General features: G+C 47.7%; 1 protein-coding gene across 1 annotated transcript in view; it reads left to right on the forward strand.

The window, feature by feature from the left end:
- Positions 1 to 25,944, forward strand: part of DIP2C (disco interacting protein 2 homolog C) — a 281,152-nt gene that overhangs the window by 156,679 nt on the left and 98,529 nt on the right. Inside the window, exons 11-16 of the mRNA XM_073879852.1 lie at positions 3,189 to 3,280; positions 9,463 to 9,573; positions 23,135 to 23,258; positions 23,560 to 23,669; positions 23,768 to 23,870; positions 25,569 to 25,633. Of these exons, the coding sequence (XP_073735953.1) occupies positions 3,189 to 3,280; positions 9,463 to 9,573; positions 23,135 to 23,258; positions 23,560 to 23,669; positions 23,768 to 23,870; positions 25,569 to 25,633 (605 nt within the window). The remainder of the gene's footprint in view (positions 1 to 3,188; positions 3,281 to 9,462; positions 9,574 to 23,134; positions 23,259 to 23,559; positions 23,670 to 23,767; positions 23,871 to 25,568; positions 25,634 to 25,944) is intronic.

Consider the following 25,944-nt stretch of genomic DNA (forward strand, 5'->3'; position numbering starts at 1 on the left):
CACTTTCAATCTGGGGGTGTCTTTGAGTCTAAAATGAGTCTCTTGCAGACAGCATATTGATGGGTCTTGTTTTTTAATCCAATCTGATAGGCTGTGTCTTTTGATTGGGGCATGTAGCCCATGTACATTCAGGGTAACTATTGAAAGGTATGAATTTAGTGCCATTGTATTACCTGTAAGGTGACTGTTACTGTATATTGTCTGTGTTCCTTTCTGGTCTATGCTGCTTTTAGGCTCTCTTTTTCCTTAGAGGACCTCTTTCAATATTTCTTGTAGAGCTGGTTTTGTGTTTGCCAATTCCTTTAGTTTTTGTTTGTCCTGGAAGCTTTTTATCTCTCCTTCTATTTTCAATCATAGCCTAGCTGGATATAGTATTCTTGGCTGCATATTTTTCTCGTTTAGTGCTCTGAAGACATCATGCCAGTCCTTTCTGGCCTGCCAGGTCTTTGTGGATAGGTCTGTTGCCAATCTAATGTTTCTACCATTGTAGGTTACATATCTCTTCTCCCGAGCTGCCTTCAGGATTTTCTTTTTGTCTCTGAGACTCGTAAGTTTTACTATTAGATGTCGGTGTGTTGACCTATTTTTATTGATTTTGAGAGGGGTTCTCTGTGCCTCCTGGATTTTGATGCCTGTTTCCTTCCCCACATTAGGGAAGTTCTCTGCTATTCTTTGCTCCAATATACCTTCTGCCCCTGTCTCTCTTTCTTCTTCTGGGATCCCAATTATTCTAATGTTGTTTCGTCTTATCGTATCGCTTATCTCTCGAATTCTGCCCTCGTGATCCTGTAGTTGTTTATCTCTAATTTTCTCAGCCTCTTTATTTTCCATCATTTGGTCTTCTGTATCGCTGATTCTTTCTTCTGCCTCATTTATCCTAGCAGTTAGTGCCCCCGTTTTTGATTGCACTTCATCAATAGCCTTTTTGATTTCGACTTGGTTAGATTTTAGTTCTTTTATTTCTCCAGAAAGGGTTTCTCTAATAACTTCCACGCTTTTTTCAAGCCCAGCTAGTATCTTTAAAGTCATAATTCTGAACTCTAGGTCCGACATCGTACTAATGTCCGTATAGAATAGGTCCCTGGCAGACGGTACTACCTCTTGTTCTTTTTGCTGAGGTGATTTTTTTCGTCTTGTCATTTTGTCCAGAGGAGAACAGATGAATGAGAGAACAGAATGCTAACAGATTAACAATGTCTCCAGCAAATATACTCTATACAAATCAGAAAAGACCTGAAACCAGGGGACAAGGAAGGGAAAGAAAGAAGAGAGAAAAAAAAAAAAGAGAAAAGAAAAAGATAAAAACAAACAAAAACAGAACAAAACAAAAAAAAACAGAATATGATCAAATATGATCAGGCTAGTGCATAGATCAGTGCCACACACTAGCTTTTGGGCGTATTTTGGTCTGTTAGAAGAAACTGCCTGCTAAAATTTTAAAGGAAGAAAGACTTATATATGTACAAAATAAGGGTTGATACAATGAAGGGATGGCAGATGACTGTATAGATGAAAATTATAAAAGATTTTATAAAAGGAATTGATAAGGTAAGAAGTTGTTTTTTAAAAAGAAAGAAGAAGATTTAAAAAGAAAAAGAAAAAAAAAGGTAGAGAATGTGATCAGGCAGGAGAATAGAACAAAGCCATATACTAGTGATTTAGGGTATATTTTGATCTGTTAGAAGAAATTGTATCTCAAAATTTTAAAGAGAGAACAACTTATATATATATATATACCAAAAAGAAGGGTAACTACTATGAAGGGATAAAATTATGACTCTAAAAATGAAAAATAAAAAATGTTTTTTTTAAAAAAGGGATTGATAAGATGTTTGAAAAAGGGAAAAAGAAAAATTCAAAAAAAAACAGTTAAAAAAATTAACTTTCAAAAACTAATGAATCATGGTAAAAAAGCCATGAATTCTATGTGCAGTATTCCCCTAGCGCTGGAGTTCTCCTGTTCTCCTTGATCGGTAAACTTGGTCTTGGCTTGCTGGCTGTTCGTGCTGATCTTCTGGGGGAGGGGCCTGTTGCTGTGGTTTCCAAATGTCTTTGCCGGAGGCTGAATTGCCCCGCCCTTGTCGGTCCGGGCTAAGCAAGCTGCTCGGGTTTGCTCTCAGGAGCTTTTGTTCCCTGCAAGCTCTCGGTACAGCTTTGGAGGACCAGGGTGAAAATGGTGGCCTCCCAATCTCCGCCCGGAGGAGCTGAGAACTCGGGGCCCCGCTCCTCAGTGCGCCCCCAGAGAAAAGCAGTCACTCCCGTGTCCCCGGTCTCCGGCCGCACTCCGTGCTCACCCGGCCTGTGACTGAGCGTTTCTATCTCTGGCACCCGACCCCGTGTGGAGTCTCCAAACCCAGCAGATCCCTGCGGTGCGTTCCCGCGCCGCTCCTCCCCGGGAAGGAAGGGGAGTCTCCCCGGCTCTGCCGCTTGTTGGGTCCCTGCTGGAGGAGCCGTGGCCCGACTGGGCCACGGATCACGGTTTATGGCAACCCCGAGCTGAGATCCCGCGCCTCGGCTCCGTCTCTGCAGCCGGCTCCCCCGCTCCGATACCTGGGAGCTCTGGCACACCAGGCACCCCCGGTCTTCCTGTGACCCCGAGGGTCCTGAGACCACACTGTCCCACGGGTTCCACCCCCCGCTTAGCCACTGGAGCGACGTCCCTCCACGGAGCCGACTTCTAAAAGGTCCGATTTTGTGCTCCGCGGCTCTAGCACTTGCCAGAAGCAGCCGACGGAGGCCCCCTCCCCCGCCGTCTATCCTCCCGAATATCGCCTCGGATTCACTTCTCCGCATGTCCTACCTTCCAGAAAGTGGTCGCTTTTCTGTTCAGAGTGTTGTTAGTATTCTTTTCTTCGATCTCCTGTTGAGTTCGTAGGTGTTCAGAATGGTTTGATCCCTATTCAGCTGAATTCCTGAGACCAGACAAAATCCAGGTCTCCTACTCCTCCGCCATCTTGGCACACCCCCCATGGAGAGTATTTGTAGCAGTACCTTGTTCCAGTGTTAAGGCTTCTCAGATTTTATGAATCAGAGTTGCTGGCTCTTACTTTCCTTCCTGATTCCAGGGACTCAGGATAACTTGAAGACTTAAAATGAACTAGTACCCTCTCTAGTTTAATGTGCACATTGATACATAACTGAAAATGCCTGTGTCCACTTACTTGTGTCTTTCTCATTTCTGTTAATAGGCAAACTGTGGACAAGAAGTATGAAGGTTGCTTACAACATTCTGCATAAATTAGGTACAAAGCAAGAACCGATGGTACGACCTGGAGACCGGGTAAGTGCTCTTTCTGCGGATACTCGGTCCCGCACAGCGAAGACACCTGCTGTCGGAAGGCCCAGAGTTCAGTGTCTCCTAATGCTACTATTACTAAATCAGGCTTTGTTACATTAACTGTGGGTTAGCATTAATTACACAAGATGTCATTGATCTTCACAACAACTCCATGAGCTCAGCTGGAGTCCCTCCCCTGTGTTACCAATGAAGACACTCAGGCTGGCGAGGTAACCAGGCAGTGGCTCAGTCAGCACTCAACGTCCATTCGTGTCAGAGCCTGGAGCTGTACTCCCAGCCACTGTCCTGTTGTTGCTAAGTTTAACCATACTTGTGTCCTCTACCTGGGCAGGCAGGACAGTGATTGTAAAACTTTATGTTATGTTCGTCATGAGCCGGACCGTCTCAGCAGCACGCCGCTGGTCCCGTTCCTTTCCCCGTGTTAGATTTCTGGACAGAGACTACTGTCTTTTATTGATAAGCAAATTTTTATTCTTACTTGATAAATTACACAGAGTGGATATTAGTATTTCTATTGCAGGTTATACCCAGAGCAGTTAATAACCTTATCCAGCTTTATACCCCAATTTAGGTGTGGGGCTGGGCTTAGAACCACGTTTTCTTGCTTGCGAATGTTGCACCTTTTCCCCTTTGGCTGTTTTGTACCTTAGACCCCAACGCTGATTTATCCTACCTGTGCCCAAAGAACTCTAATTGAGTTTCATAAAAATACCAGTGCTGAGCACCAAACCAACAAGAACACAAGCTGCAATTGACTTAAGATGCTATAAAGAAATGGGCCCATTTTGAGGAATTTTTTGAAAGATTTCCACAGTCCTCGTGTGGTGGACTGCAATTCTTGACACTTGTTTATTGACCAGGCTTGACCTCTGGCTTTTAAATGTCAGTTATAGGTCTTGCCACTTCCTGATCATAAAGCTTACCACAAAGCAAGTCACCAACACGGTGCAGTACCGACGTAAAGACAGACGTGCAGACAGTGGGGAAGAGCACCCAGAGAGAAACCCTCGCGTGTGGGGGGAATGGCTCTCATTAAGGGCGCTAGGACGTGAAACAGGGCCAGGACAGTCTCTTCAACGAATGGTGCTGGGAAACTGGGCACCCACAAGCAGAAGGAGAAAGTGGAACCTTTATACCATTGAGTAAAAAATTAACTCACAATGGATCAAAGACCTAAGAGCAAAAACTATAAAACTCTTCGAATAAATCATGGGGGAAAGCTTAATCATGCAGAATTTGGCAGTCATTTCTTAGATGACACTGAAAACGCAACAAAAACGAAAACGTAAATTGGATTTTATCAGAATAACTCCTGTGTGCCACAGAATGGGAGAAAACGTTTCTACAAATCCTGGATCTGGTAAGAGATTAGCATCCAGAATATGTAAACAAAACTCCCACAGTTCAGCAACAGCCAAAAAAAAAAAAAAAAAGGTGAAGCAATGGGCAGAGAACTTGAATAGACATTTCCCCAGAGAAGCGTTGCAGGTGGCCAGCAAGCACCTGAAAAGATGCTCCACGTGTCTGCTCATTCAGGGACAAGTACGTTAAAACCCCGGTGACTCAGCACATCCCTTATGATGGCAAGAATGAAGAAATTGGAACCTCAGCGCTGCCGGTAGGAAGGTCCCCTGGAGCAGCCCCTGGGAAACAGTACGGTGGTGCCCTTGGAAATTAACTGCGGAATCACCCCTTGACCCAGTGATTTCCCTTCCCTTCCAGAAGAATTGAAAGCAGGAGCTTGAACAGATATTTTACACCAGTATTCAGAGCAGCGTTATTCACAAAACCAGAAGGGGGAAGTAACTCAAGTGTCTGCGGACAGATGAACGGAGAAACAGAGTGTGGTGTACACACACAGGAATATCAAGCAGTCTTAAAAAAATAAATTCTGGCACACACTAACCCGTGGATGGGCCTCGAGGGTTTTATGCTACGTGCAATGAGGCAGCCACAAAGGACAGATACAGGAGTTGCTTAGGGCAGTTAACGTCCTGGAGACAGAAGCAAGGTGGCTGTCGGGCAGGGAGAGGGGCCGGGGAGGGGATGGGGGTTGGGAGGGTCTGGGGGGCTGAAGGAGGGGCTGGGGGGTGGAGGTTTCAGTTGAGGAAGATGAGAATTCTGGGGCTGGTTCTGGATGGTGAGGGCTGCACAGCAGGGCAGATGTCCTTAATGCCCCTGTGCACTTGGAAACAGTCGAGACCCCCAGCTTTATGTAGATTTACCACAATAAAAAGTCCTGTGTAATGTGATATCTCCCTTAGCTCTGATTTGGTGGATAGTCTTAGTCTCTTAGTGCAGTGACTTTGTTAAAAGTTCTCATGTAGCGTGGCTCCAGACTCTTGAAGTTCCTTGACAATAACAAGGACAAAGTAAATCACCTCTGTTCAGCTAAGATGTTAGGAATTTGGGGGGAACAGTTTTGATGAATAAACTGTGTAAGGAGGTTTTTCGGCAAAGGCTGATTTGAACTGTGTGAGGGGAACTACTTTTCTAAATTAAACAGTATTTGTGTGCTTAGCATCTGGCACATGCATATAGGTCCTTTTATTAAATATACGTGACTGGGCGCCTGGGTGGCTCAGTCGGTTGAGCGACTGCCTTCGGCTCAGGTCATGATCCTGGAGTCCCAGGATCGAGTCCCGCATCGGGCTCCCTGCTCAGCGGGGAGTCTGCTTCTCCCTCTGACCCTCTTCCCTCTCGTGCTCTCTATCTCTCATTCTCTCTCTCTCTCAAATAAATAAAATCTTTAAATAAATAAATAAATAAATAAATAAATAAATATACGTGACTATAGTAGTCAATTGATCGTAACCTTCTATTGCAATAAACAGAATTTTTTACTCTCTTTCGAAATGACTCTTGAATAAAACATAATTTTCCCCAGAATAATGAGCATATTCAGTCTTTGACATAAAATTTTGCAGACATTTTTCACATGGGTGACCTTATTAACGTAGTTTGGGGAATTACCTTGGGCTTTTAAAAGGCATTTATAGGGGCGCCTGGGTGGCTCAGTCATTAAGCGTCTGCCTTCGGCTCAGGTCATGGGTCCTGGGATCGAGCCCCGTATCGGGGTCCCTGCTCCACGGGAAGCCTGCTTCCCCCTCTCCCACTCCCCCTGCTTGTGTTCCCTCTCTCGCTGTGTCTCTCTCTGTCAAATAAATAAATTAAATCTTAAATAAATAAAAAAAACAATAAATAAATAAATAAAAGGCATTTATATTCCTAAGCTGAATAGGGTTTTGAGAGGTGTAGTGGAAGCTTTGGAAGATACAAAGATGCATCCCGTGTGAAGCCTGCCCTCAGGGAGCTTGCAGTATTAAAAAGTATATGGACACATTATTGATAATTAGCTTTTCTATAAATTGGAAAGTGATGAAGGTCCCCAAAAGAGGTGGTAAGAGTTGGAGATGGACTGTCTGGGAAGGGGAGAGGGTGAGCTTTTTCATTCAGGAGGAGCATCTGCAACCTGAGAAGTCTTCCCAGAGAGGAGAAGCAAGCCAGGGGCTGTCAGCCAGGCGGCAGGCAAGTGTGGGAAGGAGCCGGGGCGGGAGAGCGTGCGGTGCACAAACATAGGACAAGCCGGGTGTCTGTGCAGCCGCCCCGGGTGCAGGGAGAGCTGAGCGCGGGCCGAGCAAGAGGAATCGCTTTAAGGAGATGAGACCTCAGCAGACGCTGGGGATGTGCCTCTGCCTCTTGGTCCGTGGCTGCTGCCGTGCCCTGTGGGTAATTAGGTCCAGTGAAATCTCAGAGGAATATGTGGAGCAGTAAGTGAGGGGGAGCTGTGTGGGCTTATTAGAACGAAGCACCTGTACGCCAGCACAATCCGTTACTTTGATACTGTTGAGAGAGAGAATAATGAACAATGTTATATTCTGCTTTTATGTACTTTACACTGGCAATAACATTTTCTCCTATTTAGCACAACCCTGCAAGGTTTATGTAGCATCGTGGGCATGAGCCACACCTGTGGGGATTTGAAATCCCAGGTCAGGTTGATCTTCGTCTGCACAGAGCTGGGCTGGTAGCTGGCCCTGGATCCCGGAAACAGGACTGGTCTGGTCTGGCAATGTCACCGTGTTGCTCTCGGTTCTCTGCTCCTGGTGAGGACACTGCTTCCTGGACAGGTGCTCCTGGAAGACCAGGAGCCCATATTTACCTCGTCCTCTATGCATAGGTGCAACTGTCAGTTTTGGATGGAAGTTCTGAGTCTTCTGCGGAAGCCTTGCAAACACTTACTTGATGAATGTTATTGCTGTGCCGGATCCAGATCTAAAAGCATTGCTGTCACCTCAGCCTACTGGCTGAAGGCAGAACACCCGAGGCTATGATGGACCTCAGAGACGTACAGATAAATCCTCTTTTTCCTTCTGGAAGGTCCTGCTAATGGTTACCTGCCCTCTGGCTGGGACAAAGTAAGTCGCTTCTCAGGATTTCTCAAACACAGTTCATCAGTAGTGCAGAATGGCTTTTACTGGCCTTACAGGGTTATTGATCTTTGATTTCACCAATTTTAATCAACTGCAGGAATGCCATATAGAAAGGAAACCTTCATTCAATGCCAAACTTAATTTTTTTTTTTTCCTGCCAGCTGTGCTGTGTGGCTAAATTTCCACCATGGCCAAATTTAAGATGTGGCCCGTTCTGTTCCCAGCTGCCATCTGAATCCCTTTGTGCCAATTTGCTTATTTAAATATCGAGATAGAGCGTCTTATCCAGCTGTTCGTGGCAAAAATAATGACTTCTAGTTAGGACCTTATTCAAGAAAAAACTGGTTAAGTCCCTGAGTGAGGTGATGCAGAAGTGACCTGGGCACGTTAAATCACGGGGCCTGTGTGCAGCAAGCAGTTGTCTGCAGGGAGGGAACAGCAACACGGACGCGGGACCGGCATGTGGGAGTGACGTGCGTTGGCCCAGGAGCGGGGTTCTGCAGAGCGGAGTGGGGAGCGCAACGAGACGGTCACGCTTTGTCGCAGGGAGGCTTTCTGAACGAGACGACGGGAAAGGCTGCTCCCTGAGGAGCCGCAGTGGCAGGACAGCAAGTTGGGTCCACGGTAGATGAGCTGCATGGCAGGCACTAGAATGAGCTCCATGCACACTTAGGCTGACGGCGTATTTGTGAAATACTAGGTGCCAATGTAAAGGAAAGTTTTGATGAATGTGCATAAAACATTAACTGTGGTGATAAAAATAAAACAGATACTATGTCATGTCTTTGCATCAAGTGTGAGAGTGAATGCTATCAGCTATATTTAAAATTCATGCCGATTTTAGGGCACATGTGGAAACACAGGTAAATAGGCAAGGGGAATGAAGTGCTCGATGCGAGGAAGAGTCATAAGCCATCCTGTAGAAAAGTCGTTCATCATTAAGGCACACTCAGGGCTATCAGCAGCATATTTTAAAAATCACACTACGCATGGGGATTAAAGTGACCCGGCTTTGATAACTCTGCTCACTGTGCCCTCCACTCCTGAGGCCACATGGGAAGGCAGTGGGTGAAACAAGGGGAGCAGGTCTTCACGGAAACCTCCTCTGTGAGGGCAGTGCCGGGGGGCTGACAGCCAGGCGGGCTAACGTTCACGCCGGCGTGCCGTGCACTGGGCCTCACGCTGAGCTCTTACCACCTTCTCAGGTGACCTTCCTCACGACACTAGGACGCAGGTAGGAAAACGAAGGCCCAGAGGGGTTAATCCTGGCCAGGGACCAGAACAGAGTCCTTGTGGTCCGTGCACCCCCACCCCCACTGTCAGCCCGCCCTCGTGGGGGGCACACTGGTGAAGCCCACGTGGACGCACGAGGAAGCCCCTGCTGAGCCCGTGAAAATGGTGAGAAGCGAGGCAGTATGTGCACCGTGATGGTTCACAGTGTATAAAGGTGCACAGTAGAAGGCAATGCGCGAACCATCGGGATGGTTGTATTCTGGGGCGGTGTTCTAGATGACTGTCAGTAATGTGTTTGGCTTCCACATACATTAAAGGAAAAGTACATGGTATTTACTAAAATGTATTTTCTAGCACACACCTAATTTTTGTTGCAATGTCTGTTCTTACTTAGAGCACAGCCCTGTGGGCTGTGGCGGTTTGCGTCCCTCTTCGGTTTTTCTGAGAGCCCGTGGCATCAATTGGATGGTTAATCCCTCCTGCTCTGTGTCCATGCAGGTGGCGCTGGTGTTCCCCAACAATGACCCTGCTGCCTCGATGGTGGCCTTCTACGGCTGCCTACTGGCCGAAGTTGTCCCTGTGCCCATTGAAGTCCCGCTCACGAGAAAGGTAAAGAGCGTGTTGTTACGTTCAGGCCTGTCACCCTGGGGGAGTGTCAGGCTCAGCTGCAGTGGAACGTTCTGTTTTGAGGTCAGAATGCGTGGGTGGCTGTTTTTTAAATGGCTTTTCATCTCAGCAGGATGTGGATGGAGAAGCACAGAGATGTTTTTGTTGTTTCTGAGGCTCTGTGCAGGTTTTCATCAGCTGTGTCAGTAGAGGGAACAGTCCCTGGCAAGCCCAGCTCGCGGCAGGATTTAGCATGGGCAGCTTCTCGGAGGTGGAGCTTCTGGGCGATGGTGACAGAGCGCTGATGCGGGCCGTGCAAGACGGTGGTGCAGGAAGATGCGGAGCTCACCTCTTCCCCCAGTCACTCCACATCTACAGCTACATATGAAAAACTCCCTCTAAAAAAAGACCCAAGAGCTAGCTGATCAGCTCCTTCATGTAAAATGAGGGAGGTAGGAGAGGCAGAGATGCTGTCTCACCAAACGTCCCACCCCTGCACTGTGACCCACACGTGGGAGGGATCTCACAAATTTGGAGCACTCTCCTAAAGTGAGGGGTTCATGCCGAAGTCAGACGTTCCAATCCCTGGAGGCTGCACCAGGGAGATGAGCCCCCAAAACACCTGCCTTTGGAAACGTCGGGGCTTGTGTCCAGCACACACATGGAGCTCACATTCAACTCACTTGTCCCAGGGCCCTGTGCAGAAGGAGTGGTTTGAGAAGTGATCACACTATGTATGAAGAAGATCCATTTGCTAATCTTAGAGCATAAGCCAGGGGGACAGGGTTGGGACTTGTGTCTGGGGACGGCACAGACCTGCACCGTTGTTGCCTCTGCTTCTCGCTTGATACTGCCCTAAAGCCAGTGGGTGAGCTGCAGCGCCAGCACCGTCCCGTGGCCTTGCCAAAGCTGGCAGGTGCACACCCGGCTCAGGGGGCTTGCATACCTGGGCCCCCCAGGACTGTATCACCTGGACAGAGAGTTCCTGACAGACAGCCACCCCAGGGCACTACACAGCACACTGACGCATGTGCTCAGTCTGTCTGTGATAAAGGGCTATTTACTTGTCCTGGGGCTGCAGCCTGAGGTGCCATTTTCAGGTTTGCCACAGATTTGGAGACTACAGAGGGACTCTCAGAGAACACAGATAGGGGGACAACCTCGCACTCTCCCTTGACCATGCTACAGCTCATTGGCATCTCCAAGAAAGGAGCTGCACATGCATTTGGAGCCCTGATTTTTGCAACTATAGCTTGGGAGACCCCTCCAGACGTCCTGGTCCGGAGGCCAGCAGGGTTTGTGACTGTGGTCCCACAGAACTGTATATATTTGCATACATTAGAAACTGCTGCCTGAGAGCCTGGCTTCCAGTCAGCCTGAAATTGGGTGCTCCACAGGATTCCTCCCTTTGGAACATGGACAGGTCTTGGCACAGCCTCAGCAATGGGAACATACCAGGAATAAATCTGGCTGCTTAGACAATCAGAAAGGTTCAAGAGACATCCAAGGGCAAGGGTGCATGAGAAGATTCATCGCTTGCACAGGCCACTCCTTAGACTGGGAGAGGTGGCTGCTGCACTTAATACAGAGAGTCAAACAAAACGAAGACACAGAGGACTTTGTTCCAGAAAAAAGAACAAGATAAAACCTTAATGAAATGGAGCTAAGTAATTTACCTGATAAGTAGTTCAAAGTCATGGTCATAAAGACACTCACTGAACTCCAGAGAACGGATGAACACAGTGAGAACTTCAACAAGGAGATGGCAAACAGAAGGAAATACCAGACAGAAGTCACAGAACTTAATAACTTAACTGAAATGAAGAATGCCCTGGAAAGTTCCCATAGATGAAGCAGAAGAAAGCATCAGCTCTCAAGACGACAGGACAGTATACCTCACACAGAGCAGCAAAAAGAAACAAAAACAATTTATTTTAAGTTAAGATAGCTTGAGGAACAACATCAAGTGGAACAGCGTTCACATTAGGGAGTCTCAGAAGGAGGGGAAAGAGAGAAAGGGGCAGAAAATGTAATTTAAGAAATAATAGCAGAAACATCCCTAACTTAGGGAAAGAAACAGATATCCGGATCCAGGGAGCCTGGAGAGCTGACAGTAAGATGAATCCAAAAAATTCACAGCAAGACACATTATAATTAAAAGTGTCAAACGTTAATGAGAGAATCATAAAAACAGCAGGAGAAAAACAGTTTGTTACATACAAGGAAACTACTAAGACTCTCAACAGATTTTTCAGCAGAAACCTTGCGGGCCAGAAGAGAGCAGCAGGATATATTCAAAGTCCTGAAAAGAAAACCTACAACCAAGGCTACTCTGCCCAGCAAGGCTGTCAATCAGAATTGAAGGAGGATGGTTTTCCAGACAAGCAAAACCTGAAGGAGTTCGTCACCACTAAACAGGCCCTATGAAAAATGTTAAGGAACTTCTTTAAGCTGAAGAGAGAGGGCATTGATTAGTAACAAGAAAATAAATGAGAGTATAAATCTTACTGCTAAAGGTCAATGTAGAGTAAAGGTAATGGATTACTTACTTAATAAAACTAAAACTAGAATGAAGGTTAAAAAGACAAAAGTAGTAAAAATCATGAAAACCACAATACTTAGTTAAGGGATACACAAAGTAAAAAGATGTAAGTGTAATATCAAAACATTAAATATGGGGAGGGCAGGTAAACTCAAGTATGTTCAAACTTAAGTTGCTATCAAATTAAAATAGACTGAGATACACACACACACACACAATTAAGTATATGCGTGCGTGTGTATATAGGCTGTTGTATGTGAACCTTATGGTGACCAAAAAGTGAACACCCCCAGTAGAGACACAAAATATAAAGGGAAAGGAGTCTAAGTGTAACAGTAAAGGAAGTCATCACATCACAAAGGACAAAGAGAGGCCCAACTGAAAAAAGCCAGAAAACAATTAACAAAATGGCAATAAGTATCTACTTATCAATACTTAATTCAAATGTAGAAGGACTAAATTCTTTAACCAAGAGACCAAGAGTGAGTCAATGGGAAAAAAACAAGAGCAATCTATATGCTGCCTCCAAGAGGCTCACTTTAGATGTAAGGACACACAGAGGCTGAAAGTGAAGGGATGTAGAGAAATTCCGTGGAAGTGGAAATGAGAAGAAAGAGGAATAGCTGTAGTTACATCAGACAAAATAGACTTTACAACAAAGACTGTTAATAAGAGACAAAGAAGGGGATTACATAATGATAAAGGGATCAGTCCACAAAGAAGACATAATATTTGTAAAAACATTTATGTACCCAGCATAGGAGCACCTAAATATATAAAGCAAATATTAATAGACCTAAAGAGAGAAATGCAATACAGCAGTAGTAGGGGACTTTGATACCCCACTTACACCAATGGACTTAATTTATGTAGAACATTCCATCCGTAAGCAACAGAATATGCATTCTTCTCAAGGGCATTTGGAATGTCCTCCAGGATAGATCACATGTGAGGCCACAAAGCAAGTCTCAGTAAATTTAAGAAGAGTGAAATCATATCAAGCATCTTTTCTGACCCACAGCAGTATGAAACTAGAAATCCATTACATGAAGAAAACTGGAAAATTCACAAATATGTGGAGATTAAATGACATGCTACTGAACAACCAGTGAGTCAATGAGGAAATCAAAGAAAAAGGAAAAAAACAGCTTGAGATCAATTTAAACAAAAACAGAACATATAAAATCTAAATTCAGCAGAAGTGGTTCTAAGAAGGAAGGTCACAGTGATACAGGCCTATGTTAGTCCATGATAAAAATCTCTGATAATCTAAGTTTAAACCTCAAGGAAAAAGAGCAAATGAAGCCCAGAGTTAGTAGAAGGAAGGAACAAAGATCATTGTGGGAATAAATGAAATAGATACTATAAAGAGTATAGGGGGGAAAATTAATGACACTAAGAAGTTGGTTCTTTCAAAAGATAAACAAGATTGATCCACCTATAGCTGGACTCAGCCAGAAAACAAGAGAACAGGAGTCAAATATAATCAGAAATGAAACAGAAGTTATAGCCGACACCACAGAAAGACAAAGGGTTATAAGAGACTACTATGAACAACTATATGCCAACAAATTGAACCCTAATCCCTATATACATTCACTTTCCAAGGCTGAATCATGAAGAAGTAGAATATCTGAATACCGGTTAGTAGTGAGGAGATTGACTCTGATCAGAAACCTCCAGCAAACAGGAGTCCAGGACAAGATGTCTTCCCTGTGAATTCCACCAAACATTCAGACAGATTTAATACCTCCCCTTCTCCATCTCTTCCAAAACACTGAGAGGAAGGGAAGCTTCCAAACTCATCTTACAGGGCAGCATTACCCTGATACCAATACCAGACAAGAATGCCATAAGTAAATTACAGGCCAATATCCCTGATGAGCATAGATGCAAAAACCCTCAACAAAATATTAGCAGAGTTCAATAATACATTAAAAGGATCATATTCCATTATTTAGTGGAATATATTTCAGGAATGCATGGATGGGCCAACACTCGCGAATCAGTCAATGTGATACACTACATCGACAAAATGAAGGTTAGTCATATGATCATAGATGCAGAAAAAGCATTGGCAACTTTCAAATTTTTTTTTATGTTTTTATTTAAATTCCGGCTAGTTAACATGCAGTTATATTACTTTCAGGTGTACAATGTAGTGATTCAACAGTTCCATACAACACCTGGTGCTCATCCCAGCAAGTGCGCTCCTTCATCCCCATCCCCGTCTCACCTGTACCCCCAGCCCCCTCCACCCTGGTGACCATCAGTTTGTTCTCTAGAGTTGAAAGAGTCCATTTCTTGGTTTGCCTCTTACCCCCATTTGGTCATTTGTTTCTTAAATTCCACGTATGATTGAAATCAGATGGTATTTGTCTTTCTCTGACTTATTTCACTTAGCATAATACTCTCTAGCTCCATCCATGTCATAGCAAATGACAAGATTTCATTCTTTTTGATGGCTGAGTAATATTCCATTGTATATATACACCACGTCTTATTTATCCATTCATCATTTGATGGATACCTGGGCTGTTTCCATAATTTGGCTTTTGCAGATGCTGCTGCTTTAAACATCAGGGTGCATGTATCCCTTTAAATTAGCATTTTTGTATTCTTTGGGTAAATATCTACTAGTGCAATTGCTGGATGGTAGGGTAGCTCTATTTTTAATTTTTGGAGGAACCTCCACACTGTTTTCCAGTGTGGCTGCACCACTTTGCATTCCTACCCATAGTACAAGAGGGTTTCCCTTTCTCCACATCCTTGCCAACACTTGTTGTTTCTTGTGTATTTTATTTTAGCCATTCTGACAAGTGTGAAGTGATATCTCATTATAGTTTTGATTTGCATTTCCCTGATGATAAGTGATGTTGAGCATCTTTTCATGTGTCTACTGGCCATATGTGTGTCTTCTTCAGAGAAATGTCAACATTCGTTTTTGATTAAAAAAAAAAACTTAGCAAAGTGAGCCTAGAGGGAATATACTTCAAAATAATAAAGGCCATATAGGACAAGCCTACAGCTAACCTTTTACTCATTTGTGAAAAGCTGAAAATTTTTCTTCTTGTCACTTCTCTTCAACATAGTATTGGAAGTCCTAGCCAGAGCATTAAGGCAAGAAAAAGATGTAGGGACACCTGGATGGCTCAGTTGTTAAGCGTCTGCCTTCGGCCCAGGTCACGGTCCCAGAATCCTGGGATCGAGCCCCGCATCAGGCTCTCTGCTCAGCAGGAAGCCTGCTTCTCCCTTTCCCACTCCTGCTTGTGTTTCCTCTCTCGCTGTGTCTCTCTATGTCAAATAAATAAATAAAATCTTGAAAAAAAAGATGTAAATGGCATCCAAATTGTTAAGGAAGAGGTAAAACTACATTTGAGGATGATATTTTATATTTAGAAAACCCTAAAGCCTCTACAAAAAACTATTCAAATTATTCAGTGAATTGAGTAAAGTTGTAGGGCAAAAAATAAACATATAAAATTGATTGCATTTCTATACAATAACAATGAACAATCAGAGAAATTAAGAAAACAATCCCATTAATACTTATATCCAAAAAAGAAATTAAATAAAATACCTAGGAATAAATTTAACTAAAGAGATGAAAGACCTATACTCTGAAAATCATAAGACATTGATGAAAGAAATTGACGAAGACACAAATAAATGGAAAGATATTCCATGCTTATGGATTGGGAGAAATAATGTTGTTAAAATGTCCATATTACCCAAAGCAATCTATAGATTCAGTGCAATCCCTATTAAAATTCCAAGGGCACTGTTCACAGAAATAAAGCAAACATTCCAAAAATTTATATGGAACCACAGAAGACCCCAAGTAGCCAAGGCAATGTTGAATAAGAAGAACAAAGCTGGGGACACCTGGCTCCCTGGTTTCAAACTACATTACATATAGTAATTAAAACAGTGTGGTATTGTCATAAAACAGACACACAGATGAGTAGAATATAATAGCCCAGAAATAAACCTACACATATATTGCCAATTAATTTAGGACAAAAGATCCAAGAATACACAATGGGAAAAGAACAGTCTCTTTAATAAATGATATTGGGGAAATTGGACAGCCACATGCAAAAGAATGAAACTAGACCCCTATCTTACCCAGAACACAAAAATTAACTCAAAATGGATTAAAGACTTGAATGTAAGACCCGAAACTGTAAGCTCCTAGAAGAAAACATAGGCTCCAAGTAAGCTCCTTGACGTCAGTCTTGGTGATGATCTTTTGGATCTGACGCCAAAGGCAAAGGCAACAGAAGCAAAAACAAACACGTGGGACGACATCAAACTAAAAAGCTTCTGCACAGCAAAGAAAACCGTCACCACAATGAAAAGGCAAGATTCCATTCCTACTGAATGGGAGAAAATGCTTGCAAACTGTGTATCTGATAAGGGATAATATCCAAAATATATGTAAAATTCATACCACTCAATAGCAAAAGACACAATCCAATTAAAAAATAGGTAAAATATCTGAATAGACATTTTTCCAAAGGAGACACACAGATGACCAATAGGTACAAAGATGCTCAACATCACTAATCATCATGGAAATGTAAATTAAAATCACAGTGAGGGGACGCCTGGGTGGCTCACTCAGTTAAGCATCTGCCTTGGGCTCAGGTCATGATCCCAGGGTTCTGGGATCAAGCACCACATCGGACTCCCTGCTCCGTGGGAAGCCTGCTTCTCCCTCTCCCTCTGCCTGCCGTTCCCCCTGCTTGTGCTCACTCTCTCTCTCTCTCTCTCTGTCAAATAAATAAATAAAACCTTTATAAAAAAAACCACAATGAGCTATCACTTCATACCTTTTAAAATGGCTAATATTAAAAAGACAAGAAATAGCAAGTATTAGCAAGGATGCAGAGAAGAGGGAACCCTTGTGCACCGTTGGTGGGAATGCAAACTGGTGCAGCCACTGTGGAAAACAGTATGAAGTTTCCTCAAAAAATTAAAAATAGAACTACCATACAATCCAGCAATTGATTACACTAGGTATTTTTCTAAACAAAAATGAAAACACTAATTCAAACAAATATATACACCTCTATGTTCATTGCAGTATTATTTACAATAGTCAAGATATGGAAACAACCTAAATGTCCATCAGTGGATGAATGGAAAAAGAAAAGATAGTGTATACATACATTACTCAGCCATAAAAAAGAATGAAACCTTGCCATTTGCAGTGACATGGAGGGACCTTGATATGCTAAGTGAAGTAAGTCAGAGAAAGACAAACACCATATGATTTCTGTTAAATATGGGATCTACAAAACAAAACAAATGAACAAACAAAACTCACAGAGAACAGATTGGTGGTTGCCAATGGTGGTGGTTGTGGGGTGGATGAAATGGCTGACGAAGATGGACATGTACAGACTACCAGTTATAAATAGAATAAAAAGTCAGGGGGATGTAATGTATAGCATGGTGACCATATGCAGTGATAGTGTAGTGCACATTTGAAAGTTGCCAAGAGAGTAAATCTTTAAAGTTCTTAACTTTTCTTGTGTAGTGATAATTTTGCAGTATGTACAAATATTGAATCATTGTTTTACATTTGAAATTAATAGAATGTTTTATGTTTTATACCTTAATTTAAAAAAAACACTGAGCTTAGTAATCTGTCATTAACTGTGTTTGAATATCTCGTTCTTCAGTGTTACGCTAGAAATCTGGATAAATGATAGATTTTTTAAATTTTTATTTCAGAGGGTGTTGGTTGTTGCTTATGTTTTGGTGTTTGGACATTATGGAGTCCCTTGTTCACCTATGATTTGCCAGATGTAATTCTAAATCTTGCTGTTATAATGTAGTCAAGTATTAGAAACATGTTGTACATATTCCACATATCAGTGTTTTTTCGTCCACATGAATGACGTTCCATAGTGAAGCAAAGCTACAGAAACTTCAGGAAGAGACAAGGGGAGGAGACTACTAGGGTAGACATTGATGGTCCCTGAAGAAAATGGTCTGATGTCATCCAAGGAGGTGGAGCTGGCGGCCACGAGGTGTGGTCCCCTTGGTCACTGGTTATGTTCTGTATTATGCCCTTGGACTCTGCATTGGATTGATCTAGCCTTCATTCGGCACATTGTCATGCACAGACTCTGTGGGATGATGCTCCTAGCTCCAAAACATCATGGTTTACATGTGCCCAGGCTCAGAATTTCTGGAGAATTTTCCAGCTGTCTTTGTGGCTACTCTGATACTCAGTGGGGTCATTCACCTTCCAGTGCCTCGGGGATGCCTCCAGGGCTGTTAAGGGTGCATGTGTACATTTCAAACTCCGCTTCTTGGAATGGAAGGAGAGAATGTGGGGTTCCCTTAGAAAATGAAGGGGGATGGTTGCCGTTTTGGTTTCCTGGTTACAAAACTCGGGATTTGCATACTTGACCTCTCGGGCACACGTCAGTGTCAGGCAGGGCAGCTGGTGACCCTGGAAGTCGGGGGCATCCTGCAACCCCTGACCTCAGAGCCTTCTCCAGTGGCCCGATTCCTGCAAATGTTTTCTGCCAGCACTCCAGGTGTGTGGTAGACACCCCACAAAGTCTTCCTCAAGACCTGAGTCCTGTGATCTTCACGATTGAGAAATGCGGAGGGGTTTGGGGATTGAATGGATATAGCCACGTTCTCCTAGGTGACTCCTTGGTGCCATGGCTAATTCTACGACAGTTAACCTGAAAACCACCTCGGGGACATACAGTGCTCCTCTTCTCTTGATGTTAAATTCAGTGGGTTGAGATCCATGGAAATGCAAAGGGCTGGTGACCTTAATTCAGGGCTCAACGCCCTCTGAGGTCTGTAGTCAGTAGCATCAAAGTGATAATCTGGAAGTCTGTAGCCAGGAGACCATTTGAGCAGGGAGGCACATGCCTCTGCTCTTTCTGCCACTGGACAACCTCGGCACATCATTTCAAACACCACTGATACAAACATGCAAAAAATCCATCCTCTGCTCTTTCTGCTTCTCGATGCTTTGAAATAACGAGGCTGAGTATCCTTTGACTATTTGAAGGACGTGTAGTCTGTTCATTTTAATTGTAGTGGAAGCCTTTTTAATTGTGTGAGTAGGAAGTTCCTGCAATAATAATCCCTGGGAAGGGAGGTGTTTTGTCATGAGTTGTGCTGACCATGGCTCAGCCCCCTTTGCTGAGGAGAACCTTTAGCAGCAACTCTGGTAGTTCAGTGAGGGTCCGTGCAGGTGCGTGCACCCGAGAAGGAGCTCCGCTGGCCTAGGTGTGAGCAGGGGAGTGGAGTCTCACCTGTGCCTTATTGGTCCTGCTGGGACTTGTGTCAGGCAGCTAGGCTGTGACCTTCCAGGTGGCGTGCTCTGCAACCCATGCTAGACCCTCGGATTATCATCCTGCACCATGGAACCTGAAGATCCTTCTCAGAAGAAAATGCTGAGGTCCTTCTCTCCACCAGACCATTTCCTTGTGGAAAACAGAACCAGGAGATGACTTTGTCTTCCTGAAGCCAGAAGCTGAGCATCATTCCTCAGGCTCTGTGACTTCAGAACATGACATTCGTGTCTCAGAAAACTTATTTTTAGGGGCGCCTGGGTGGCTCAGTTGGTGAAGCATCTGCCTTCGGCTCAGGTCATGATCTCGGGGTCCTGGGATCGAGCCCCGCATCGGGCTCCCTGCTCAGCAGAGAGCCTGCTTCTCCCTCTCCCTCTGCCCCTCCTCCTGCTGGTGTTCTCTCTCTCTCAAATAAATAAATGAAATCTTTAAAAAAAAAGTTTTTTTAAAAACAAAACTTATTCTTAAACAAAAGAATCCTTTGGCGCCGCACAGTTCAGAATGGGGCAAGATGGTGGAGTATGTGAACATTTCCTCTGTCAGCCGGTTTTGTGCCCACCAGATTTGCCACAAAGGGCCTCATGAGAGCCAGTTTTCCAAATCCTGAATGTCATTCACCGAACTGAACCATTTAGTCTTGTGCGTGTATTTATTCTCCATCCTAGCTCTTGGGGTGGGCGGAGAAAACTCATCTTTCCATGAGGAGTTGCAGCAGGAGGGACTGGAGTTCCTGGGTGGTTTGGCCAGGGCGTGTGGAGCATCCAGGGGAATTTGCACAGTGCGCCCTGCCGGGTCACAGCAGAGCTGGGACAGCCTGTTGCTGTCGCCCTGCTGAGGCAGCCGAGCTCGAGTAAGGCCAGCTGTCTGGGGGGCACATCGGCCGGCCGGCCAAGAGGCTCCCCCAGCATCTCCCCTGAGCCGACACAGGCTCTGCCACGGGCACGTGAGTCTGACAGGAGAGTGGCAAGGCCATTAGGAAGGGGTCAGAGTGGGCATGTTCGAGGGACCAGGGACAGAATGGCCTGTAGGCCCCAGGCCTGTGCAGAGCCAAAGCATCTGAAGCCTGTGTCCCCAAGACACCTTTGCCCCATTTCTGCCCTGCTCCACTTCCTGAGAGCCGGTGAACTGCCCTGTCGGCAAAGGACGGAATTGGCCCAACACCAGCTAGTCGTGGGGCCACACATCCGAAGTGTGTTCACAAGAGGGACTTCCTGTGAGCTGTCCTCACGTTTGTGAGAGTCCTTCTTGGGAGCGTGATTGCTCCTTCCTGACTGGGAGCCTGGCACGGAACAGACGGCGGTGGAGGGACGTGTCCACGCCGGCCTGTTGGAGGCTCTGGGGTCATCAGAGAGACCAAGGAGAGACTTCTTACGGGGTGACGTAACTTGGCACCTGTCTGTGTTGCAGGAGGGTTGGAGGTGACGGGCTGAAGTCAGGTGTGGTCTGGCTTTTCTTGAAGAGCCAAAAAGAATCATTCGCAAGACCTTGTGACCGGGGAGGTGGTCACCATCCTGACAGCCCAGCCCTTCAGAGGATGGGCCCTCAACCGAGGAGGGGACATGGTCATCCCAAGGAAAAGGCACACAGGGAGCCCCGTGAGGGCTGGAGTCTACATGCTTTATGCAGAGTCCTCCGGAGGTGGGATGCAGCTTCCCAAAGCCGGGGCAGCTGGAGGTAGCCATTCCCAAAGATTGGGTAGGAGGCTCCATGCAGAGAGAGGACTGGAGGACCACAGCCCCAACACCATGTGGAGGGGGCATCCGCCCGCAGGGTCCAGGCTCCGAGATCAAGTGTGTGCTGGGTTTCGGGGGTCTCAGTGCTTGAAGGAGCAACACGAGCGACTTGGAGAGCAGGCGCCAGTCTTGCCTCCAGCGATGGGCCGGGGTGGGCAGAACTGTTTCTGCAGAGTGGGCTCGAGCCCTGAGGAGGAATTTAACGGATGGACGGGACAGGAAACCGCTTCCAGCTGAGGGCGGAGCAGGTGTGAGGCCTGGATTGCGGGCTGAACTGTGGCCTTCTGTCGTGACTCTCCTCGCCTGCGTCCCAGCTCTTCCTCTGGGCTCCTGTCTCGTGTGCGTGATTATGTCACATTAGAAATCAGGAGCAGATTCTAGAAAGTCAGGGTGCAGGAAAGCCCAGATGGGAGGCGAGCCCTCAGCATGGCCACTGGCCCCGGCAGGTCATGGCTGACAGCCCCGCACTCACTCTCCTGCACCGTTGCCCACATGGCCTGGAGGGAGGCGGTCTCAGCAAGTTCTCGCTCACAAAGGAATGCCTTCCTGCCGCGGAGTGGGGTCTCAGAACCTGTCTCGATGTTTGACAGCATGATACGCAAATTCACATTCGAGTGAATGTTAAAAAACTCTACCTGAAGAAGCAGTGCATGAAGGAAAAGTACCTGAAACGGGTCCATCCGTCCGTCGGGTGCCAGCCCTCTGCATTCCGCTCAGTGCCGCATGCGACATCAGGAGGCTGGTGGTGCACAATTCCACATAAGGATCGTGGCTTTCCCTGTGGGGTGGAACTGTGACGCACTTGAAAGACTAGTTTTTAGATGTCAGTGCTGCAGGGGCCCCTGGGTGGCTCAGTTAAGCTCAGGTCATGATCCCGGGGTCCTGGGATCGAGCCCCGCATCGGGCTCCCTGCTCCACGGGAAGCCTGCTTCTCCCTCTGCCTCTGCCCCCTGCTTGTGTTCCCTCTCTCACTGTGTCTCTCTCTGTCAAATAAATAAAATCTTAAAAAAAAAAAAAAATGTCAGTGCTGCGGACTTTACCTGCTGGAAACACCCCAGGTCATCCCGTGCCTTCCCAGCGGGGTGCATGCCGGCAGAGTGACAGGAAGCCGTGGCTGGTCGGCCAGTGGTTCAGGCCACGTGCTGGGGGACTAAATGAGGGTGGCCTGCTCACCGTGTTGTGATGTCTGGTTGTAGGAATGCCTGCTCTTTCCCAGCTCTTGTTTTCTGAATCAGAGCTGGTGTGACCGGTGGGCATAAAAAAAGCTAGCTGAGCGGATGTGGCCCAGGCAGCTGGATGTGGTCAGCGACCAGACCATGGGGTGGATGGTCCCAGGAGAACCCCGTCTCACAGGGTCTGCCCCATTAGTGCTGGTCATTCAGGGCTTCTGGACTCCATGTTCCGCGAGGGGTGTGGTCCGTCCAGCCCTGTGTCCCCGCTCACAGACGAGGCCTGCTCAGGGTGCAGGGGGGTGGCAGGTCTTCACTGTGTCAGTCAGGACTGGGCGTCTAGCTCGCCCAGTCATGTGACATCAAACAGGGCAGGGCCCTGTGCTCTGAGCATCTTTAAAATCAGGCTCCATGTCAAGTAGGAAGATGTTTGCTGGGTGCTTTCTGTTCTCCACGATAATCATGTCCCACGGTCACAGTCTTAGAGCCCTCTCAGGAGACCCGCTGCCTCAGCCACACCCGAGCACTGTGCACGCTCCTCGCTTCCTCCCTTGCAGCAGACCGGGGGACGGCGGCCGAGCTAGCCAGCTACCCTGTTCAGGGTCCCACAGCAGTGAGTGCCGCCTGGGTGCAACCCAGGCTCTGCAGACTCCTGTTCGCACCCCACGTTGCTGGTCATTCGGGGAGGTTCCCTCCGACCCAGAACCCAAGGGCGAGGCCACGTGTTGCCGGGAACGCAGCCATCCTTCCTGGCTTTGTGACTTGTCTCCCTGTCGCCTCCCCCAGGACGCCGGAAGCCAGCAGATTGGGTTCTTGCTCGGAAGCTGCGGAGTCACCGTGGCCTTAACAAGCGACGCTTGCCACAAAGGGCTGCCGAAAAGCCCGACAGGGGAGATCCCACAGTTCAAAGGTACGCCGCCACCCAGAGCCTTGCTGGGGATTCCATGCAGGAAGGTCCTGCGTCTCCTCAGGTCCCAGACACGCTCTTGCACATGCGGCCACCTCCTGTAACATGTGACCCGTCGCCTGCCGTGTGGCCCGTTGTAGCCGGGGGCGTCCGTGCTGCTGACGTGGTCTGAGCCTCGACGGCAGCACTGCAGGTCCCACCTGGCTCGTGGTGCTGTCACACGGGCCACGGGAAGGGGACGGGATGCTGCGGACCGGCGTTCCGGGTCACGCTCCCCTGAGTGGGATTGTTCTTTATTTCCAAGGTTGGCCAAAGCTGCTGTGGTTTGTCACCGAGTCAAAGCATCTCTCCAAGCCCCCTCGAGATTGGTTCCCACACATCAAAGATGCGAACAACGACACCGCGTACATAGAGGTGGGTCACAGGGCTGCACGCGGGCTCCTGACGGGTGGGCAGACTGCACTGGCTGTCCCCTCGGAACCCCTTGCCTGCACGGCGTCCTCTTGTTTCAGTATAAGACGTGCAAGGACGGGAGCGTGCTCGGGGTGACCGTGACCAGGATCGCACTGCTGACCCACTGCCAGGCCCTCACACAGGCGTGTGGCTACACGGAAGGTACGGCCGGGCCCCGACAGGAGACCGTGTCCCTGGGCGGCGGGCGTGGGCCGGAGGAGGGATTGTGTCACCTCCCCACCCCCACAGTGGGAGTAGCGTCCTGTTTGTGCGCACCTCAGCAGCCGGTGCCTTCTCGTCCTTGCCAGGCCTCCCCCTGCGCAGGGAGGGACAGCTCTGGTGGATCTTCTGCTCAGGACGCCGGTCCTGGTGGGTCAGGCCCACCCCGGTGGCCTCACTTAACCGCATTTACCCTCACAGAGGCCCCGTCTCCAAGTTGCACCACGCCGGGTGAGGGTTCCACCCGTGAAGTCAGGGGACACCGCTCAGGCTGTCAGTTGATTCCATGAGAATTCATCCCTGAGTGCATGTTAGGGTCTTTTTGGGATCTTAGAAAAAAAAAAAAAAAGCCCATGTTCAGCCCTCCCTAGCACCTCAGAATCTCTGATGGGGTTTGTGTGAGCTCCCAGGGGTGGGCGACCGCAGTCCCGAGCGTGGTTTTCATGATGCACATTCTTTCCCCTGAGCGGACAGAGGTGGGGTCACCAGAAGTAGCCAGAGCTCATAAATGGCAGGGTCCGCACAGATACCCTGCCCCCCCCCCCCCCGGCTGGGGCTTCTGTGTTCAGCTCCCTGCCCTGGGGACTGAGGGGCAGCCCCGCAGCTGGTCAGTCGCCCTCCCCTGTGGAACAGGTGCTCGTCTCCTCGCCTGCTCGCATCCTCTTGCTTTCTCCCCCCACCCTCCTGGTGATCTCCTTTGTAAAAAACAATCTGTTGGTTCCGTAGGAACGTTCTGGCTAATGTTCAGTCCCTGGACTAGTTTCCAAGATGTTTTCCCATCGAGACACACGCCGCTGATCACTACCCCCCTGCTTGCCAGTGCTTTCCGTCTTAATTACGATGCTTCCTGTAACCTCCTGACCATACTCCTTGCCCTGCTTCTCGGAGGTCCAGGGCTGTGGCTTTGACGGGTGTCACAGAGGAAATGCACACTCGCACCTGCACATGCTCCGTACTTCTGAGTGTGACATGCTTGTAGAAAATGGGACAGAGGACATTTCCTTTGAGCGTGGCCTGCTGTCCGCTCTGTGAAGTGAGGCACACGATACCGAAACTGTGGCAAGCCTCGCAAGAAGGAGCACGTAGGACGTAGGCGGAGGGGTTGGTAAATGCCCGGCGCATGGCCAAGGTGGTGTTGGGCCGATGCCCACGTGGGGGGACAAGTGTGACTGCAGAGGCATAGCTCGTGGTGCCACTGGCCCTCAGGTGGCCTTCCATTTTCAGCGCCCGTATCTTCCCCCGTAACACCGGAGCGCTCCTCTGTGCTGCCCTTCCAAATCTTTGGTCTCCGCTGTGACCCCAGCCCCGGCCTGAGGCTTCTCGTGGTGTTCACCCTGTGTTTGCTGGGAAGAGTTTCCCTTTCCTGGGAGAACCCATGACGGAAATGGAAAGAATCTTAAAAGAGAAGAGGACAAGGCAGGGAGGGGGAGTAAGTCCACGAGAAGGAGGGACGAGGTGCTTTAAGTGAGGGGCGGGGAGCGGTCACTGTGCACATGCGTGTCCGCAGCTTACCCAGGAACGGCTCCAGGCAGGCGCCCGGCGTCTGCCCTACCAGGGCCTCTCCTGCCCCCGAGGTGACGCTGGATTCCCTTGGTCTGTGCGTCTGCTGGGAATACACGTCTTCTGTTTCTGTCTCTGCAGCGGAAACCATAGTGAATGTGCTGGATTTCAAGAAGGACGTCGGGCTCTGGCATGGAATTCTGACCGTAAGTGCAACCCCATGGATGCTGGCTGTGCTGCGTGCCACGGCGGGAATTAGGGTCCGTGTGCAGGGGTCAGCCCCCTCCTCCCGCATGGGGAGAAGGGCCGTCACTGTTAGCAGCCCTCAGCTGTCCGAGAATGTGACTCCCAGTGCCCGGTCCCCTCCGCGGGAGTGAGCACGCGGACCCCTCCTGTCCGCCCCCCGCGGGAGTGAGCACGCGGACCCCTCCCGCCCCCCCCCCCCCGCGGGAGTGAGCACGCGGACCCCTCCCGTCCCCCCCACCCCCGCGGGAGTGAGCACGCGGACCCCTCCCGT

This window comes from Callorhinus ursinus, unplaced genomic scaffold (genome assembly GCF_003265705.2).
Source record: "Callorhinus ursinus isolate GAN/ISIS: 27379988/994484 unplaced genomic scaffold, GSC_fseal_2.0 scaffold36, whole genome shotgun sequence".
Taxonomy (NCBI): Eukaryota; Metazoa; Chordata; class Mammalia; order Carnivora; family Otariidae; genus Callorhinus; species Callorhinus ursinus.